The following is a 14,258-nucleotide window of genomic DNA, read 5'->3' as shown; positions in this document are numbered from 1 at the left end:
CAATCAGAAGCCTCTGGGAAGCAAGGGAGCATGGTCAGCATGGCCTTGTCTCTGAAGGAAGAAACGGCAGCGCAGTAGCAGCCACGGAAGGTTTTTCAAGCCTCGGCTGGGGGACAGGCAAGGCAAGGCAGGGAGGGAGGGAGGCACAGAAAGCAAGCACTTTCCCTCCCTCCCTCCCTCCGGTGTATGAATGAGTGCTGCCTCTGCCCTGCAGCCATGCTTCCCAATGGAACTCTGCTGCAGCCTTAGTTGCTAGGTCTTACTTTCAGGGGAGGCCTTATATTTGGCAATCCCCCCAAACCCCTGCTAGGTCTTATTCTTTGGGGAGGTCTTATTTTCGGGGAAACACGGTATATCCAGTGGCAAGCGATTCTGGGAATTGAAATCCAACAATTTCTGGCTGACATGGTTGGGAACCCATAGTCTAGGGCAGTGGTTCTCAACCTGGGGTCCCCAGATGTTTTTGGCCTACAACTCCCAGAAATCCCAGCCCCGATTCTTTTTTCCAAAAAAATTACTATACCAAGGGAAAAAGATGATTGAATATCTCAGAAATTCTCACTCTTTGGTCTTCCAGATGTTATGGAAATCAGCTTGCCAAACTCAGCCAGTGTGGCAAGTAATGACAAATTCTGGGAGTTGTAGGGCCAGATGTTGAGAAGCAAAAATATTTAACAGACAATAATGTTTCTGAATGGGACCAGTCTTGAGGTTGCAGGGCATGGCCTAGCCCAATGGTCCTAGTCTTGGTGGATTTCATCTATCAAATTCCTTCACGATTGGCCACACTCACTGTAGCATTGGGTATGCAAAGTGCGATGACATCTCCAATCTTAAGCTTGGAAGCATGAGTCTAAATAAATCTTTCCAGGCTTGGGGGTGCTCCAGATTGGTTGCAATTGGGACTGCAACATCCCGACCAGTTATGGGAGTTTTAATCCAACACATCTGGAGGAGGCTAGATTGGAAAGGCAGCCTAAGGGGAATATCTTTTGACATGGATGGCTGCTCCTAGAAACCCAGGAATGCATAAATGAATGAAGAATGTGCATTCAAGCCCTACTTAAATGATTTATTTAATCAGCCTGTGGAAAAGGAATATTAAGAAAATGTTGAAAAATTGTTAAGAGTTAAAGAAGCAAGTTGCTTAAGAATAAGCAAATGCTCCCTTGGTATTGGCCACAATGTTCTTTGGAGTTCTTTGTTGCTTTGACTGAGAGGTTCATTCCCTGGAGGGAATTACAGCTGCTTTGTTACAGGACGCTCTGAATTTGATTCATGCTGTTTACTAAAGCGTACCTAATGAATGCTTCACTGTGTATCTCATTCATGGTCTCGCTGAAGATAAGTTGAACGCTTATTTTTGTAATGGTTGGAGTGTGCTACACTGGGAATGGGTTTGTTGCTAGACTTCTGCTTAGAGTTGACACTTTTTCAAGCGTTTGGGACATAGATACAGTGGCTAAGACAATTGTTGTCATTGGTAATGAAGATATTTACAAGAACTCACCTTGGTTTGTATAGGATTGCTGTGACTGAACAATTTCTGTAGGTCTGGATGCCATTTATTTATTTATCTATCACACAGTTTAGCCAAAACAATCCAATAGTGGTTTATTTAAGAGCAATAAAAACAAACACAGTTTTTTCTTGGGAGGCTAATAGTATAAAACACCTGACACTTTTATTGCCAGTACTTCATCTTCTAGACTTGTTGTTTACTGGGATACTGGATCTCTCTGGTTGAGAATGCTGAATGCTCCCTCCTGAACTGCTAATTCCAGTATTCTGTTAAATACAAACATGGCATTTTAAGTGGAAATGTAGTTTTGTGACCATGTAGTCTGGAAGGGTCCCTGGTCAGCTATGTGGACTACTTGCTAGACCCAGCGTAGTTGTTCTTCTAGTCTTTGTTTTTCATGATCCTAGCTCAATGGTACAATTGCATTTGTGCAAAACATCTCTATTCCTTTAGGCAATTCCAGTTGAAAGAATCAGTTAACAGGTGATAGGTAAAATCATTTTTCTACTTGGCAAGCTTCTGCCAGTCAGTGTAGACAGTTCTGGTCTAAAAGTGAATGAATAGTCTGACCTGGAATAAAGCTGCTTTCTCTTTTTTTGTTCTTTGAATCAAAACACTTGTTCAGTCCTCAAAGCTGTCTCTTCCAGGTACAGGCTTTTTAAAGTGGTAAATGTAGCACAAGGGAAAGAGACGGCTCTATCTCTATCTTGGCATCCCCTCTGTTTGTCAGTGATATGCAAATGCACTGCAGCATTCTGGCTCATGATAAATTTATTGTCTCTCTCTTGATCCTTTACCCCCTTCCTCCAGATTGCTTACAGAACTTTTTTTTTAAATAGTGTTAATACTAAAATTGTATCTTATTATTGTTAATATGTATTTTGTGGTGGGATGGAAAAAGTGTACTCAACGACAGTGTGTTTGCCCTTGTGAAATAGAGGGAGGAAAGACTTGGTGACAAAATATTCCTGCATACTTTAGCATGAGTCCAGAGATGGCTGTACTTTGATTCCTACTTTTCTGGAAGAGCATCTTTTGTTGTGCAGTTTTCACCCTTGTACCCATACACAATGGGTATGGGTACAAGGTGCTCTGTTTAATATAAAATAGTCCCACAATGAAAAAAAAAGTCATCTTGGCTATACAGTGAGGACCAAAATAGCGCTTAATGGTTGTATGGCAAAAGCACATGGCTAATTTCATTTAAAATTTTGTTTTATGCCAATGAACAATAACAGTCAATCGGCACCACCAGAAATGAAAAAAACAGTCAACCAAGTATCACAAACACTGATTTTAAATTTTGCTCTATCCAAAAAATGATTACATGGTAGCCCTTTAATGGCACAATTGAATTAAATAGAGGAGAGCCAAGGTGTTTGAAGGTGTGATGATGGTGAACTACACAGAAATGCTTTCCTTATATTCAATCCCACTCCAATAATGGGACTCAAGGTGGTCTAACACTTATTAAAAATAGCACAAAATAAAACTTTATTGTTATTAGTTTAAGGATGCATCTACACTGGAGAATTAATGCAGGTTGACACCACTTAACAGCCATGGCTCAATGGTATGGAATAATGGGTGTTGCAATTTTGCAAGATCTTTAGCCTTCTCTTCCCAAGAGTATTGGTACCTCACCAGACTGATTTGATACAGAGTTTGCAGAGTTTACAAAAAAAACAAAAACAAAACAGTCTTGCTGGTGGTATGCTGCCTTTTTTTGACTACCTACCTATACAGGGTGTTTGAAAAAGAACTCCCTAGTTTTAATGTAATTATACTTAAAACTAGGGAGTTCTTTTTCAAACACCCTGTATACTGAATTTAATTAATGCAACCCGTTACACAATAGAGCAAACAAAAAGAAAAGATTGCAACAATATCAATTGCAAAATCAGCAGTGCATGCTATTCTGTAATTTATTGATTGTCACAAAGGTTTTAAATTACTTTTCCGTAACCTTAATGCACAATATGAGTATGAGAAAACAACTATCAATGATTCACAGTTGGGTTGAGAGAAGGGAAACATACAACTAAGAGTCCTCTGGAATGTTAAAGGCTAACAGGTCTGCCTTGGCTCAAGCTTTCATGAATACAGTTATGCTTATGACATAACGAATGTGTTAAAGATGCCAGGAGGCTCTTTTTTGGTAGATGTGGTTACCATGACAGAATATAAGAGTTGTGTTCCTAAAATAAAGTCACCCCTAAAATCTGCCTGGGCAATCAGTCTGGAAATTCCCTGACCTACGGTCATAAGTACCAGGTTTAAATGTGTTTTCTCAATATTTGTGGGAACCTACTCTGACCAATCATACTTGGCCATGAATGATCGCCCATGATGAGTGTCTGTCCCACATTTACTTCAATTTTTAAAAGTTTTTATGATTTTGGCCTATTGAAATTGGATCAGGGGTCAAATCAGAGCACCTCAGATGCTTTGGACACCAAATCATAGATGTCAACCTGGATAATGGTAAGAAATTGTGAGCATTTTGGTTCAAATCATCAGGAGAGCCAAGTGGTCCTCAGTTCTGGGATCTAAACACCACTCGTATGTGCACGTCCCATTAAAATCACCCATCAACACCATGAATTTTGTAGGGTTTTTCTTAAGCAAGGAATACTCAGAAGTGGTTTTACCAGTTCCTTCCTCTGAAATATAGTATACAGCACCTGGTAGTTTAGATTAACATTTGAGGCCTATATTTTTGCACAGGCACTGTTGCCAAATTGAAAATTGTAGAACCCAGTCCTTCTTTCCGGGCATCACTTCCAATAGAAGAAGAGGAAATCTTACTTCTTACTATTTCTTCAAGTACAACTCTTAGAAAATTTGAAAGTCAAATCGGTAAACAATTGGACCAATCATAACTGTGGTTGGATTCTAGATGTAGCAATTCTTGGAGATAACAGGGCAGAATATCAAGAAAGGAAAAAATATTATAACATACAAAACCCTATAAGTTGAGATTCAGCACCTCTGAGAAAAGAAAGCAAATTATACTACACAGTGATACTTGGGAAGAATCTAAATCATTGATTGCCCCCAAACTCCATTCAGTAACACTTGGAACCAAAAGATAATGAGGACAACAACAGTGACAATGATAACAGCAAGATTGGTCACTTGCACAAATCCCAAATTGGGGACTAAAACACTACAAATTTTACCAGTGAATAACAGTCTGATGATAATACTGTGAAACTGTGAGTTATGCTCCACCCAAATCTGGTAATATTGTATACATTTGCTTACCAGTAGTTAAACATTCCAAATAATCAGGAACAAATACGCTAGAAGTGAAAATGAATGGCAATAGGAATATAGTCGGTCTATATACAATATGTTGGTTCACCATGGGGTCATGCTGGAGGACCTAGGGATTCCTGGAAAGGTGTTGTCTCAGGTGAATTAAAATTCCCCATAGTTCTTCCACTTTCATGGTGGTCCTATATACCTAATCTCCATGAAAATTAATGAAAATTTTTGTACCCAACATAAAACAATAACACTAGTTAAATTTGTACCTGCTCTTCTTTTAACATTCTAAAGCATGTTTGACCTTACAGAAAGTCATTCACTCCATGAGAATAAATTTTTAATCCTTTCTTTGTAAGTTGGATGTACTTGAACCGATACCTTTCTTCTTGCCCTAGGCTGAGGTCTCTTGAGGAGAGGTGCATAATTTGTGTTGCTTTGGGGTCTTGTTCAGGGTTTGCCGAGAATTCAGGAAGAGGGTCTTTCTGTAGCGTTACTTATGGTGCCTGCCTTGCCCCTCTCCTATTAATTAATTTTTCGTTAGTATGGGTTCAACACATTTTTCAGTTTGATTATTGCAGTGATGTATTACATTCCAGACAGAATGAATAATTATGCCTAGTCTATAAAATATGCTTAAATGTCAAAATTAAATTCATTGGGAATGTGTTGTTGAATGCTTTCATGCCAGAATCATTGGGTTGTTGTGAGTTTTCTGGGCTGGATGGCCATGTTCATTGGGACTTTTTAAATCCTGGTTATTGTATTAATGTTGCCCAACATTATTTTTTCTGTTAGAAAGCTTGATGAACTATATGTAAATGTTTCCTAACATTCCCAATCCAAAGTAATTAGGCTTTGATATGATTTATATCTTTGCATAAAAGGCCAATTTCTACTGCTTATTATTCCTATTAAATCTCAATATACATAGACTATACATGATAAAAGTATTCTCAGAGATAGATGGAATAAAAATAACTTAATGTTTAGCATTATTCCTACTTATTATTTATAATTAAGTCTAAGCAAATTGTAGTACAAAAATACAAAAGCACAAAAAATGAAGCATTGGCATTAAGCACCTCGAATAGAAACACTAATTTAAGTAGGAATTATGGGCTGGGCTTTAGCACAGCTGGTTAATCATCAGAAGCTATAGATCATTACCAACCAGAAGGTTGGCAGTTTGAAGCCCGGGTTGGAGTGACCGTCAGCCCAGCTCACTGTCCACCTAAGCAGTTCGAAAACAACTGTGCTGTGAGTAGAGAAATTAGGCACCACTTAGCAGGGAGGTATTTTATGGCACTATAAAAATGCCAGTGATCAAAGAACAAGGAGGAAAAATTTTTGCGATCAAAGGGCTTGTCGTCATAGCAAATGGAGCGACAGCAATCCCTGTGGCTGGAATCGAGCATAACCTCCAGGCCGAACTGGGAAAAAATGCCAGTATACCTCTATCTGTTCATTTGTCATGTATATCGAATGGCATTGAATGTTTGCTGTATATGCTTTTGGAACACAGCCATATAGCCCGGAAAACACATAACAACCCTTTGATTCCGGCCTTGAAAGCCTTCAACAACACTTTGCTGTGTATGTGTGTGTGGTGATCTGCCCTGAGTCCCCATCAGGGTGAGAAGAGCGGTATATAAATGCTGTGAATAAATAGGCATTGACACTGAATACTGGTCTAATAATGAACAATTACCAATAAACTGTTCAAGTTAAATCCAACTGCAATTGTTGTTCCAGTAACAGGGTTAAATAATAATAATAATAATAATAATAATAATAATAATAATAAGAAGAAGAAGAAGAAGAAGAAGCAGATTTTTAAGAAAAATAATAGAGAGTTAGAAGTGGGTTAGATCATGGTTTAAGCCAATATGGGTGATCAGATATGGTTTAAACCAGCAGAATCTATACCTGATATTCATCTTGTTATATGTATTCAAATTACTTTATGATTATGGTAACCCTGTTTTGGGATTTTCTTGGCAAGATTTATTCAGAGGAGGGTTGACATGAATACTGGTTACCCAGAGATCTAGTTAATTGTTCGACCGTGGTACCGTACTTTGCTCTTTTTATTAAAGGGATTTTGTGTGTGTTCTTATTTCTAGAATATCTATAAAATGATCTCAGGCATTTGTTATTGCTGCAGTACTTTTGCTATTTTAAAAAGACATTATCATTGTTTTTACATTCCCACTGCAGACAGAAATGCGCACAGACTGTGTGGAAAATGCCTTTACACCAATGACTTTTGAATCTAATCTGTATCTTTTGTTTTGTCAAACGGCTCTTGAAAAGAATCTCAACCCATGGCCTCCCACCAAATATTCCCTAAGCAGCTGTGACAATGATATGTTTGAAAGAAGCTTTTAAGATTGCTTCAGTATGACCTTGTTGAATCTCTTCCCATTCCACTTAAAAGTTACCTCGCTTGTCTGGAAATGTGTTGTTTGGCCTTTGTGAATGCCGTTTCCGGTGATAATCTTATGGCCAGGACCACATTATGTGGTGTGAATTACAATGTTTTTCCTTCCTAGAAAATATTGTCTAGGTCAAAATACGTAGGCATGACTACAATGAGCAATGAACATAATTGATCTTATTTGGCAGTTAATTTTGTAGTAGTTTTATTGCAAGGTCAGTTGCACATAGAATGAAATAATTCTATGTGACCACTGTTATCATATAATGAACTTTTTGATATGCAGTCTGATGATGAGGTTTCTTCCCTTTCTCATTTCGCCATTCACTGCCTGTGAAAAAAAATAATATTTCTTGGTGAAATGAATCAAATGGTCTAATTTCAGTTGGTGAGCTGTTAACATTGTTGGGCCCATTCTGCTATAAGATGGGACGAGGCAACTGCCTCAGGCAACAGGTGTTTCTGGCCTCCAACAGCACACTATGCTATTTGTCTTGAGCCTCTCTATTGAGTGACCAGAACTCGTAATTTCAGTTGTTTTAGAACCCCACTTTCCCAAGTCAAGATAGATTGTAAGTCTAAAATACATCCCCTGGAGCAGAGTTTCCCAAACTATGGTCTTCTAGGTGTTTAGGACATTGGCTTCCAGAATCCCTGATCGTTGGCTGAGACATTGGAGAGTTGAAATCTCAAACACCTGGAGGACTAGAGCTTGGAATCACTGTCCTAGAGAAGCCATTCTGAAACCTTTTCAGTCATAGTGCTCTTCAGAAGGCATTTTTTTTCCTGTTGAACCCCAACTCCAACCCTAATATTTGAAAGGATGTCATAAGGAAGAGGGAGCAGGCTTGTTTTCTGCTGTCTTTGAGACTAGGACTTAAAGCAATGGGTTCAAACGATAGTAAAGGAACACCTGAACATTAGGAAGAACCTCTAAAGGAAGAACCTCTAAAGTGGAACTCTCTGCCTTGGAGTGTGGTGGAAGCTCCTTCTTTGGAGGCTTTTAAATAGAGGCTAGATGGGCATCTGTTGGGGGTGCTTTGATTGTGCTTTTCCTGCATGGTAGGGGGTTGGATTGGATGGCCCATATGATCTCTTCCAACTCTATTATTCTGTGATTCTATGAACTCTATCGCACAAAGTTATCTCTTCTTTCATCTACTCCTGTTACCCAAGTGTTTTGTATAATGTAGCAAGTTTACAAAATAAATAAAATATTTAGAATATAACCAAAATTGTTAGAGTGCACTGAATAATAATAATAATAATAATAATAATCATCAACTTTATTTATAACCCATCCTATCTCCCGGGGGGGGGGGGGGGATGACTCTGGGCGGTTTCCAAACAAAAAGTGGCAAACATTCAGTGCCATAATAAAAATAAACAGACAGACAAACCAAATCAAAACAATAGGTAAAACATCATAAACTTATAATAACTCACCAAAAAAGAACTTCAACATAATAAATCTCTGAACTGAGTGAAGGGAGGAGTGGTATGCTAATATTTATAAGACAAAGAACCATTTGGATTTTGCTAGAAAATGTTCTAGCACGAGTGCTTTATGAACTGCCAGATTGTGATAAAACAACTTCTTTTGGTGAGTAGATGTTTGGAGATATCTTGTGCTCCCCCTTTCTTCACATTAGGGATCACCAAATACCATGTTTCCCCGAAAACAAGACACTCTGTTATAGTTATTTTTCCTCAAGAAGACACACTATGGCTTATTTTCAGAGGATGTCTTTTTTTTATTAAGTATGGTACTACAATCTGCATTTATGGGATGATCTCTCTGGGCTTAGTAGTGGACTGCTTGCTGAAGCTTTCCCCTTACCCACTGGTGTTTGTGTGGGGTGAGAGAGACCCACAGACTGTTGCTGGTCAGTGCTGGTGAGCTGCAGCTTTACTGGTGTTTGTGGGGAGTGAGAGAGACCCACAGACAGTTGCTGGTTGGTGCTGGGGGAGAGAGACCCACAGTGCTGAGTAAAACAGTAGCCACAGCTTTACTTCTTTCCCTTGAGGACACACTATACCTAAAGCAGAGCATCTTGCTCCTCACTTCACCGAGGAGACTTTTAGTTTCACTTTCTATGTCTTCCTTTATGCCTCAGCTTGCAGCACACACAGAACTACCGGGACCTGACAGAAAGAGCCAACCTTGTACGCTGCATAGCCACGCCTATCACTATGTCTTATTTTCGGGGTATGGCTTATATTATGCAAATGCTTAGAAATACTCCCATGACTTATTTTATGGGCATGTCTTATTTTCGGGGAAACAGGGTAGTTGGCTTCATTTGTTTTGTTTTTTTAAATTGGTTTTTGATTTTTAAGATTTTTGGTGGAGCCCATATGATGCTTTTGTAGAACTCTAGGATTCTATGGAACACAGTTTGGGAACAGCTGCCCTATTTATTTATTTATTTTATTTACAGTATTTATATTCTGCCCTTCTCACCCCGAAGGGGACTCAGGATGGATCACATTACACATATAAAGCAAGCATTCAATGCCTTAACATAGAACAAAGACAAAGACAAACGCAGGCTCCGAGCTGGCCTCGAACTCATGACCAGAGTGATTTGTTGTAGCTGGCTGCAGCTGGCTGCTCACCAGCCTGCGCCACAGCCCTAGAGGTTGTAGGGGGCCTTTACATATTTTTAAAAAGAGGGGATTCTGGGCAGTTGGAAGATCTCATTAGCCCTTTAGGCTGCATATTGCCCACCTAATATTTTTGCACCCTGCTACTCATGAGAGGCCACATGCTCCCTAAAAAGTCTTTCTGGAAAATAGTAATACAGATATGGCATTAAGAGCTGATAGGGGAAGATAGGGGTGATATGGGCACACAGCCCTCTTGCTTGAGCTCTGTCATGGTCTCTGTGCAGAACCTTCATCAGATACAAATTAACTGTGTGCAGTGGTAGATTGTGTGAAGAAAAGGGTGACTAAAATTAAGCGTTCTCACTACTCCCTGAAAGGGGAGCAAGAGCATTTTTGTCTTTTAAAGTCTCACCTAAAAGACTGGAAAGCTAAAGATTTAGAAATTAGTGCTTTGCAAAGGCTGTGGATGCTTCTTCCTCTTTCTTTGTAGGAGAGCATGAAAGTCACTTGTGAAATTGACTGGAAGTAGTTTGGGACAGACAAGAGAAAGCTCTCGTTCATATTATGCATCATTAATGTTCTGTGGTGATCTAAGGCACTGGCCTAGATGGATTATAAGGATTCATGGCAGAAAGGCAAGATAGAAATGCCAACTTCGGAGGAGGAAGCAGAAGGCAGAAGGACCTGGTAGGACAATGTGAGATGCTGGACAAGATTGGGATGGCAGCTTGCAAATTGGGTGAGATCAGAAATGTTTAGTGCCCCCTTGCAGAATGGCGTGGTTACCCTAGATAGATCTCCATTACCCAATGAGGACCAAATGTGCAGTTCTAAGGTTCTCTTGGATACACCACTAATTCCAGTTACAGCAGCGGCCAGAAGTGTTTATTTCAGCATGGGCTGATATTGATATACTGAATGCAGCTCTATAAGAAGAAGGTAGTTCTTGCCTCCGTTATTCATACTGGAATGAATAACTGAGATTACTGGAATACCATCTGTGTTGGGCTAAAAGCAATCCAGAAAGTGGTGCAAAATGCTGCCACTGGGATCTAGACAGTCAAATCATACAACAGGTTGCAGTGCCAACTGAGGAATTCTGAGTGTTGTAGTCCAAAAGAGTAACTTTCTCAAGTTTTGCTCTTCTCGCCAAACTCTTTCCCCCAAACTGTCAAGGCTTCCCAGTTGCCAGTTCTAGAACAGACTTTGGTCTAATTGGCAAGCCACAATGGGTTTCCTCCTCAATAAAATCAGGATGTATTCATTGAAGGACTCTGAACAGGCTTCCAGTAATAAGCTTCTTAGTAAGACAGCAGCGTCTGGTCACATTGCCCCTTAATTTATTTGGTAGGATCAGCCAAAAAGTCTTTCCAGTGCTATTTTGAAGTTCAGTAACCTTTGGAATTGGTCTGTATCCATTTTTTCCCTTTTCACTTCCTGCTGTGTTGTTTTTCTTCTTCCCTTTAAGGTCCTTTTAAAGTATTCCTGGCATTGTATTATCAGCACATGTACTTCTGCAGAATTATAACAGATTGAATTTTCCATGAAGAACCACAATCCTTGGTTGTTTTAAGAAGAATGCTTCCTAAATAGCCAGTTTTAGGATTCTGCCCTTGGAACGCAATATTCCTTCTCAATAGCAGCATAGTTTATCAGGTGCCAGCTACTAGGCCATAGCAGACGTGGGGAATAGTGCCAGCTGAAAATTGAGGGCTCTAAGAAAATATCAGGAGTCCTCTCCCATCAATGTTTATTGTATTGATGTCCTAGGAGCTAGCAAGCAACCTGATTCTGGTCTGCTGTCTTTACGCGTTTAATGTATTGTTTTTCAAACGTTGGAAAATTTTCAAAGTGTATTAAATATTTTTAAAGTAGGTAGTTACTGTGGGTTATTATGAAATCATGAGGGTTTTTTTTGGAAAATGTGATCATGCTTGGTAAAATGGAAGACAATAGGAAAAGAGGGAGGCTCTCCTACAAAGTAGATTGATTCAAAGAATCTACAGCCCAGAGTTTGCCAGTCTGGTTCTTGTTTACAGGGTCACTATAAGTCAAAGTTGTTTTAATGGCAAATAACTATATTAACAACATTACTGTATTTTTCCTATTCTCTAAAATAAATAACATAGATTCTTTTTAGTTCCTCCTTTTTAAAAAAGCACACGAATGCTGCAGTCTGCTGGCTTGTGGTACTGGTTGAGTATTTCCCTTACCTGAAAATACAAAATCCTTCAAATTCTGAAATTGTCTCCATGGGCGAATGACACTTTTGCTTTCTGGTGGCCAAGTGTACACAAACTTTGTTTTATGCATTATTAAAAAATACTGTGGATAAAATTACTTTAAGGCTATGTATTTAAGATGTATATTTTGAAATATAGCCGGACTGATATGAAATTTGTGGTTAGACTTGGGTCCCATCTTCAAGATATCCCATTATGTTTATATAGTCAAATATAGTATTCCAAAATCTAAAAAAACTGAAATCCAAAGAGGTTGCTATGAGTTTTTTGGGCTGTATGACAATGTTCCAGAAGCATTCTTTCCTGACATTTCGCCTGCATCTATGGCAGGGATCCTCAGAGGTCGTGTGGTCTGTTGGAAACTAAGTAATTTGGGTTTATATATCTGTTGAATGTTCAGAGTGGGAGAAAGAACTCTTGTCTGTTTGTGGCAGGTGTAAATGTTTCAATTGGCCACCTTGATTAGCATTGAATAGCCTTTCAGCTTCAGAGTCTGTTTGAAATCCATTTCAGATGTTACGGAAGGAGTGAAGTTATTCATTATTATATTTGTGTTATAGTTATACTTTTGTTATTGGGTAAAGGAATTAATTACAAATAACTATTTAAGTTGTTTCAGAGCTATCCTTTGCATTGCATCGTGTGCTATACATTTAATATTGATTTGCCAAGAACTGATATGCTGAAACAGAGCCCTAGTTCTATAAAAGATAGCTTTGCTATTGAGCAGCATAAAGTGTTTTTGTATATTTGTGCTGACGCTAAGTGCACTTTCTTTCTAATATATTTACAATCAGGGCTTGGAGTTCCTATTTTGGACAGCAATGGGCAAAATCACAGCCCTTCATCCCCCCCCCCCCCCCCAATAAGTAACATTCCCAAGTTTGGAATAAACATTGGAGATAGACTCAGTACCAACTAACACATTTCAATTATTTTAACATTGCAGTCCACACATATCGCCCGGGCCAGCTTCCAGGTTGATGCTTTTGGATCATCTTTCATCTTGGATGTAGAATTAAACCAGTGAGTATTTATATATTCATTTGACTGTTTAAAAAAATTTCTCCTTCAGTATTGTATGTGATAGTTTTAGTATTTTCCAGTATTGCTTCTTGATTCAGATCTTGATGCAAGTTGACATAACATACTTGGCATACATCCAATTGTTAGTCTCCATTAGAATAACTTGCATAAGTCAATTGAATCTGTTGAATTCATGTACAGTACTTTACACTGTGTATAAGTGTATGTATATGTGTAGGCATACCAGTTTAGGAAAAGCTACTCTAACAGATACATCAGTGGCTGTTCCCTAGATAGTCTGCCTTTTTTTTGTAACTTCTCAAAAGTACAGGATCCTTCTTATTCTGGAATCCATGGTCTTGTACACACTGTCAACCCATCCATACTTCCTTTTGCTGCCTACTATAATGGTAACCCCTTGTATGGATCTTAGGAGGGAGCTTTTCCCATTTCTTTCTTTCTAATTCAGAAAATTGTATGGATTTATTGAAATCTGCACTTTGGTGTTAAACAATGCTCTCTTTCCCTGCTGTTTGCAGCAGAAAGAATATTGGCTATTTCTTGCCTTGGCCATTGATGTGGGTCCACTTTGGCTGCACAACTCCAAAGCAAGCGCTTTGATTTTTGTGTGTGTGTGTGTGTGTGTGTGTGTACGCCTCTTTCTACACTTTGTGTTTGTAATAAAGTGAGAGAGACAGAGAAGAGTTCTCTGTATGCGTAGCTCTTTGCCTTCAAGTTAATTGCAAATTATGGCGATGCTAGTGTGACCCTTTCACAGGGTTTTACTCAGCAAGATTTGTCAGAGTGCAGTTGCCTTTCACTGAGTTTAGGAAAGTGTGACTAGACCAAGATCACTAAGGCTGGATATACACTGTCATATAATCCAGATCATCAAATCAGATAATCCACATTATATACTATGAACTGGGTTATATGAGTCTAAAGGTAAAGGTAAAGGTTTCCCCGTGACATTAAGTCTAGTCATGTCCGACTCTGGGGGGTTGGTGCTCATCTCCATTTCTAAGCAAAGAGCCGGCATTGTCCATAGTTGCCTCCTAGGTCATGTGGCTGGCATGACTGCATGAAGTGCAGTTACCTTCCTGCTGAAGCGGTACCTAGTGATCTACTCACATTTGCATGTTTTCAA

At 39.1% G+C, this 14,258-nt stretch overlaps 1 protein-coding gene across 11 annotated transcripts in view; it reads left to right on the top strand.

Moving 5' to 3' along the window:
* The window catches only part of adam22 (ADAM metallopeptidase domain 22), a 153,204-nt gene that overhangs the window by 16,327 nt on the left and 122,619 nt on the right, over window positions 1-14,258 (top strand). For 10 of the 11 annotated variants that reach the window (XM_062984465.1, XM_062984470.1, XM_062984464.1 and 7 more), the window contains exon 3: window positions 13,035-13,111. The exons of the other annotated variant lie outside the window; for it this stretch is intronic. In XM_062984465.1, the coding sequence (XP_062840535.1) occupies window positions 13,035-13,111 (77 nt within the window). The remainder of the gene's footprint in view (window positions 1-13,034; window positions 13,112-14,258) is intronic. 11 annotated transcript variants of the gene reach the window in all.

Source organism: Anolis carolinensis, chromosome 6, assembly GCF_035594765.1.
Source record: "Anolis carolinensis isolate JA03-04 chromosome 6, rAnoCar3.1.pri, whole genome shotgun sequence".
NCBI lineage: Eukaryota > Metazoa > Chordata > Lepidosauria > Squamata > Dactyloidae > Anolis > Anolis carolinensis.
The sequence above is the reverse complement of the archived record's forward strand: the minus strand, read 5'-3'. Positions and strand labels throughout refer to the sequence as shown.